The sequence below is a fragment of the Rhipicephalus sanguineus genome, chromosome 9 (genome assembly GCF_013339695.2).
Source record: "Rhipicephalus sanguineus isolate Rsan-2018 chromosome 9, BIME_Rsan_1.4, whole genome shotgun sequence".
In the NCBI taxonomy this organism is placed as follows: domain Eukaryota; kingdom Metazoa; phylum Arthropoda; class Arachnida; order Ixodida; family Ixodidae; genus Rhipicephalus; species Rhipicephalus sanguineus.
In genome coordinates, this window is record NC_051184.2 from 108,717,001 (window position 1) to 108,723,797 (window position 6,797).

Below are 6,797 nucleotides of genomic sequence, written 5' to 3' on the forward strand. Positions count from 1 at the left end.
CCAATACATCAACTTACGGGCCCTCGATTTGCATTTCCCTAACCCGAGATGCCCTTGGTGCACTCGTCTCAGCATCTCCGTTCGCATGCTTGCAGGCACCACTACTTTGGTTCCCTTTAGCAGTATTCCGTTGACTACAGTAAGCTCGGCTGTGGAGGACTTTAGCTCACCCTCTACTGGGATTGATGACCGCAATCTCGAAATCACATCTTGCAGCGTTTCATCACTGGCCGTTGCTACCTGCAGACGGGAGAGGGTGGCTGGACCCACACTTGAAGTAAGGATGCCAGCAGCATGAATTTCAACATCTGTTGTGCCCTTGCCTGGGTGTTCCTGGGATGGATTCTTGACAAGGTGTCAGCAACAACTAATTTGCTGCCTGGAACATACTGCAAATCAAATTCATATTTCAGCAGCCGTAGAAATAGCCGCTGCAGACGCGGTGGCATGTCACCTATTTCTTTCTTTGAAATCGCCAACAATGGACTGTGGTCAGTTTCGATAGCAATATGTCTTCCAGAGACATAATCGTTAAACTTTTCACAGCCGAATGTTATGCCTAATGCCTCCTTTTCTATTTGAGCATACCTTCTCTCGGTTTCTGTGAGTGCTCGCGACGCGTATCCGACGGGACGCCAGTCGCGTCCATGTTGTTGGAAAAGGACCGCTCCGAGGGCAAACGCAGACGCGTCCGTCGACAGTTTCGTGGGAAGCTCGGAATTAAAAACAGCCAAGACTGGCGCTTTCGTCAGCATCATCTTGAGATGTTCGCACTCACGCTCGTGAACCTGCGTCCACTCGAAAATTGTATCGTTCCTGATTAGGCTGCGCAAGGCCTCAGCGTAGGCTGACAACAGTGGCAAGTACTTTCCAAAATAGTTAACTGCTCCAAGGAAGCGCTGGACGTCTTTCTTGGTCTTTGGCGCAGGTTGGTTTAAGATGCACTTTATCAGGTCGGGATTAGGCTCAATACCTTTGGAGCTAATTTTATCGCCCAAGAAGGTGATTTCAGTTTGTCCGAAAATGCACTTTTCCGCATTCAAGGTAAGGCCCTCAGCCTGTGCCCGTGCTAGCGCTTTGTGCAGGCGTTCATCGTGTTCCTTTTTGCTAGAACCCCACACAAGCACGTCGTCGATGTACACACGCGTTCCTGGGAAGTGATCGAATATCTGGCTCATGGTACGCTGGAAAACTTCGGGTGCAGATGAAATACCGAACGGTAATCGGAGATAGCGATAACGACCGAACGGGGAGCTGAATGTGCAGATTTCTGAAGTCTTTCTATCTAAAGGAATTTGATGAAAACCGCTGTTTGCATCAAGTCTGCTGAAAAACTTTGCTTGCGCTAGCTCTCACCCTCGATTTCTTCCCGGCATGGCAACTGAAAGTGTTCTCTTTTCACTGCCCTGTCTCCATTTTTCTTCCTCACGATAACCAAGGGACTTACCCAGTCCGACGGCTCTTCCACTTTCTCAATGATGTTCGCGGCACACATCCGGTCGAGCTCTTTCTTGAGTGGCTTTCTGAGTACGTAAGGCACGCGCCGGGTTGGTTGTACTACGGGGACAGCGTCCTCTCGAAGCACCATTTTGTACTCGCGCCGCGTCCTTCCAATGCCGGTGAATAGTCTTAGATATGTCTGCTTTAGGCTTGCGTAACCGTCGCTGTTGTCCACCGCGTTTACTCTGTTGACCAGACCAAGTTGCTCACTAGCCTCGAGGCCCAAAATTGCTTGCTTCTTCTTTACTACGAAGAACTCCAGCAGAACGTGTCGCTTGTCTAACTGCACGGCGAGGCGAACCTTTCCACAGTGTGGTATTTCACCACCCCCATAATGACGGAAGATGCTCCTCGTGGGGTACGGCTGCTGTTTAGTACCGAGCCTGTTGAACAGCGAACGCGGCAGCCAGTTGGCTTGCGCTCCGGTGTCGACCTTCAGCTGCACCTGCTTTCCTTCAATGTTCGTTGTTACAACCCAATCGCGGCTTTCGTGACCACGCTTGCTTCCGTTGTCCTGATATCCAGAACGTCGAAGTAACCGTCACTCTCCACTCCGTCGACCACGTCATCAACAGCTACTCGGTTGCTCGTACAGCAGGCGGCGAAGTGATTAGGCTTCATGCAGTTGTTGCATATTTTGCCGTACGCCGGACACTTTCTTGGCGCGTGTGACAAGTTGCAGTACCGGCATTTTTTTCGTCCCTTCTTAAGTGGCGTTCTTGAAACAGGTTCAATCTTGTTTTCCTCAGCCCACGCTTTATTTTGCGATTCAGCAAGTTCCTCAGCCTTGCAGTATTCCACTGTTGTGACGAGGGTCAGGTCCTTCTTGCGAAGAAGTTGTTCACGCAGGGAAGCGCTAGAAATGCCATACACGATTTGGTCCCTCAGCATGGAGTCTCGTAAATCACCAAAGTTGCACGTTCTTGCTTTCAACTGCAAATCCCGAAAGAACTGTTCGAATGGCTCTTCGTGTGCCTGACGACGCGAGCGAAACACATAGCGTTCGTAAGTCCCATTACACTTGGGCAAGCAGTAGGCTTCAAACGCTTTAACCAAAGCGTCGTAGTCTTTAGCTTCTTCCGGCGTCAGGTTCAGGGTATTGACCACGTCAATTGCTTCTTGACCGGCGACGTGCAAAAAAATTGCAGCTTTCTGCTCCTTACTGCGTGGTTTGATGGGCTCCGTAGCTATCAGGTACAGCTCGATGCGTTGCTTGAATGTCTGCCAGGACGCCGCTGCGTTGTCGCCCAATTGCAGTGGCTCGGGCGGGCGTAGTTCAGTCATCGTGGCGTCCCACTTCTGACACCATGTATCGAGCGTCTTGTAGAAAGCGTCTGCACACGGTGGTGGACACAAGAACACTGGTTTATTGATAGCAAAAGGAACGCTTGCGTACAGAGTTGCCAGGCGTTGCTCTGTTGGTTGTACACAGTGTTGCCTTGTTGATCGCCCGTTACAGTTAGTACTTCTGATTCCAGTGTCGCTTTCCGCGCGGCACTGCCCTCAGAGAGATGGCGAGCGAACGTGATATATGAGTGAAATTCTCCATACACTCTTTGTATTAAATGAAATATTAGTTTAAGATGCCGCAGCTAATAATGGCTTCTGTTAACGTTTGCTAAGTACCTTTCTAAGATGCAACAAAGCCCTGTTAAAAACTGAATAAGAGCTGTAATAATACCAGAGCACTTATGGTGGTCGTTGAAGATAGCATTTGTGTACTTTTCATATATGCATCGGCTCCACAAGCTGTGCATGTGACTTCGTTGTGCGACAGAACGAGCTCCCCGGCTTCGTCATAACGGCATAGAGTAAAAGCAACCGTAGGGAGATGACATCGGCATTGAACCATGCAGCCCGCACGACTGCTAGCGATCGTTGCGGCCGCTGTTAATCGTTCATCAACTTCCTTGTGTGGCTGTGCCATCGTGCCACGATGGTTCCCATTTCGGTTTCAACAATGTTCGTGCAAATTTCGGGTGTTTTATACTTTTAGATGCGAAAACATCTTATGTTCGTGGCAGTGTCCATTCTGCGGCGTCCGCACCCATACTGCGCATGCGCCAACTCCCCCCCTGTCCTTGCGTGAGCGCGTGGAGGTGGGAGAAGGTGGCATGAGCGCTGCCTCCGCTTCGTTTCTCCTCTACCGTTTCTCTCTCCTCCACAGCTGTGCGCTCGCTCCCGTTCCACTCTCCTTTGCAACGACGCTACGGACGCTCGCGAAGCTGAACGGAAGCGGCAACGCCGGAAAGCGAATTTTAAAGCTGCGAGGCTGCGAAAGTGCGCGCTCGCTGTGCTTCGGCCATTCTCTCTCAGTGCAGTGGTCTGCGAAACGCCATGAACAACGTCAACGTAGGCGCTTGTTGCAGCGGCAGCGCCACCGCCGCGGAGCAGAATAAGGCTCGGGAAGCCGAACGTAAAAGTCAGCGTCGGCAAGCGGTAAATCAAACGCCTCGACAGCCACCGTATCATAAGTCACATAAGAGAAACGGAAACTCGATGCACACCTCCCGCGATGATGATGATGATGATGTTGGTGGTCTTGCCCTTTTTAACGGGTCGCCGTAGTGTCGTGTCCAAAACCGAGGAAAAGAAGAGTCGTTAAACTGGCTCGCAAGCTGTCACTAAACACGTAGCGCTCCACGCCGCCACCAGTACTCAAGGCGCCTCTTCGCCACTTCCACCACCTTCCGCAGCTCCCCGCCCTCTACACTGGAGCCAAGCGCGATGGGCAGCACCGCTGTGCCGGCCGGCGGACGAATCTCACAGCACTCGAGGATGACATAACCGAGCGTGATCCCCCACAGAGGGCGCATGTTTTCACGAGACCCTCTGTGAATCGCGCTCTCCAGAGTCGTGCCCGCAACACACCCACCTTCGCCTCTGCCAGCAAAGCACTCCCCTTCGAGTTGTCGTATATCCTTTCCGTGCTTCTTTCGGGTTTCTCGCCGCGATATATCTCAAGAGATGACTTTGTCAGAGTCACGCCATGCGGTCGTTTCTACCTCGCGGACTTTGAGCCGCACTCCCTCTCCGTGTTTAGTCTTCCCCTCCTCGTTTGCTCTCTCCAAACACACTGCCGGCAACCCGAAACGTCGGCGTAGAGCCGCTGTGCGTCTGTTCCATCTCGTAGACCTACTCGCGAAGATGGTGTGAGCGAGTATCCTGCGGGCCACATCCAAAGACTCCCGAACGCCAGTGGAGAGGCAGAGCACAGCATTAGCGTACGTGAGGCCGGCACTGCCACCATCTTCCATACCGCTCGCATGACTTCATACCGGTTGTACGACCACAGCGCCCTTTGGCACAGAATCCCCTTGTATCGGGATGCTCTAGCCCTCAGCTTCTTCTCATGTGCTGAGAGGTAGTATGCACCCGCTGTCAGCCGAACACCCAGGTATTTAGTCGCGGCGCTCCTATGGATGTCGTTGCCTGTAGTCTCCACGTAGTGTCCTGGGGTACGTCAGACACTCCCCACGCCATCACGACGCACTTTGTAGAGCTGAAACGCAGTCGGAGCCGGCTCATTTCCTTCGCACATATGTGCAACAGCCCCTGCAGCTCTTGTGCCGACCCCGCAAGCAGAGCAAAATCGTCGGCATACACCAGCGTTGAAATGTGGCTCGTCACCTGTCGGCCGCATTCGCTGTGAACCATGGTGTACCCACAGCCAGACCCCTCCAGGTGCTGTACGACACCGGCCACGTACACCATGAATAGCACTGGTGATAGTCGACAGCCCTGGCGGAATCCTCTAGGCATGGTCAAAGGCTTGGTTCTGTGGCCCTCCCATTCTGCCTCTGCCAATACATCTCTGTAAACGGCCTGTAGCCGACCGAGGTCCTCTTCCACCATGCCCAACTCTCCAAGGATCGCCCACAATATCTCACGGTCGAAACAGTCGTATGCCCTGGGTGAGGATTAACAAGTTGTCCTCTATACGACGACCCTGGCAGAAGCCCATATGCAACTCGCGCAGCACACCGGTGGCTTCTGCCCATCTCTGTAGTCGTGGTTTCACTACCTGCATGGTCAGCCGATAGAGAATAGGCGTTATGGCGATAGGCCTGTAACTGGATAAGTCCTTGGCATCGCCAGCACCCTTGTACAGGGGCTTGATCCTACTCCGCCTCCAGTCCTCTGGGATTTTGGCGTCCACCAGCGCCTCAGCCACACACTCCCCCACTTTTTCTCTGGCTTTTGGGCCCAGTGCCTTTATGAGGCTCATTGGCAATCCATCACAACCAGGCGCAGTGCCCGCATCTACCCTCTTCATGGCTCTCTTGATTTCTCTATCTGTTGGTGCCATCCTAAAGTCCGCCGACGTCTGCTCTTCTGCGACAGGGCAGGTGCACGGTCTTTCTGCATTGACTGGCACGCCTTCCATATCACCTCGCTGCTGAAGACTCTCGATCCACTTCTCCAGCAACGGCAGACATTCTTTCCCTGTTTTCTCCTCTTGATCCGACGCCTGTCGCAGTATCCGCTGGGGTGTCGGCCGGTCCTGCCACTTGATGCACCGCCAAAAGCGCTGTGGCGCCTGCCTTCCCGCTGACTTCAAATCGGCCACGAATCGCTAATTCATCGCCCGGATGCATAACTGAACCAGCTTTGCTGCCTCCAGTTCCAGGGTACTGTGCACTTCCCACGCTCTAAGAATTGCCTCTGTAGTGCCGCCATGCCTCTGAATTGCCTCTGGGTGATTCCACGTAAGATCGAACAAACGATGGCTGGTCGACCTCTCAAATTTATTTCAAAATTTTATATATTATTGCCTGATGGGTGGAAAGAAGAGATCCGCAATTTGTTTTGCCGCCAAAAATTTTTTCGGACCACAGGAAATCAATAATGACGAAGAGTTGGAGTGGAGCGCTCATCCGCTCTGCTGTTTTGGCCAGCTTTCGTTATGAATTGCACAAAATACATTAAAGTTAGGTAGCTGAAATTCATTTACCTATATATATGCATGTTTTTGCTTCTGCTCAGGTATTTTTAGTTTTTATGTGTAGTGTAGATGTTTTTATAAAAAACCTCAAAAATGGCCCAATCGGCAAAATTTTCTTTACTTTGAAGGTCTTTATCTCAAAAAAGCCTTGTAGCAGAGGTACAAAAATTCAGCATTACGTTCTTCGCATACGTATCTACCAAACTGCCAAATCTTGTATTTATAAAGCTCTTCAGTAAAGAGATATGATCGGACTAGGTTCAAGAAAACACCGAACAATAAAAACTTCTGACGACAATTAAAACAAAAATCCATTTTTTAGATTTCTTAAACTTTGTCGACTTATTCTCCT

At 51.4% G+C, this 6,797-nt stretch overlaps 2 protein-coding genes across 2 annotated transcripts; both read right to left on the reverse strand.

The window, feature by feature from the left end:
- Positions 1-1,968: 1,968 nt before the first annotated feature.
- On the reverse strand, positions 1,969-2,784 carry LOC119405793 (uncharacterized). The gene has a single exon (XM_049419504.1). It carries the CDS (start codon positions 2,782-2,784, stop codon positions 1,969-1,971), a length of 816 nt encoding a protein of 271 aa, XP_049275461.1.
- Positions 2,785-4,881: 2,097 nt separating this feature from the next.
- Positions 4,882-5,355, reverse strand: LOC119405794 (uncharacterized). The gene has a single exon (XM_037672624.1). The coding sequence runs from the start codon at positions 5,353-5,355 to the stop codon at positions 4,882-4,884; it is 474 nt and encodes a 157-aa protein (XP_037528552.1).
- Positions 5,356-6,797: the final 1,442 nt, after the last annotated feature.

Coding starts and splice junctions, on each gene's coding strand:
- LOC119405793 (XM_049419504.1), bottom strand. CDS start 2,784: ATGACTGAACTACGCCCGCCCGAGCCACTGCAATTGGGCGACAACGCA.
- LOC119405794 (XM_037672624.1), bottom strand. CDS start 5,355: ATGGTGGAAGAGGACCTCGGTCGGCTACAGGCCGTTTACAGAGATGTA.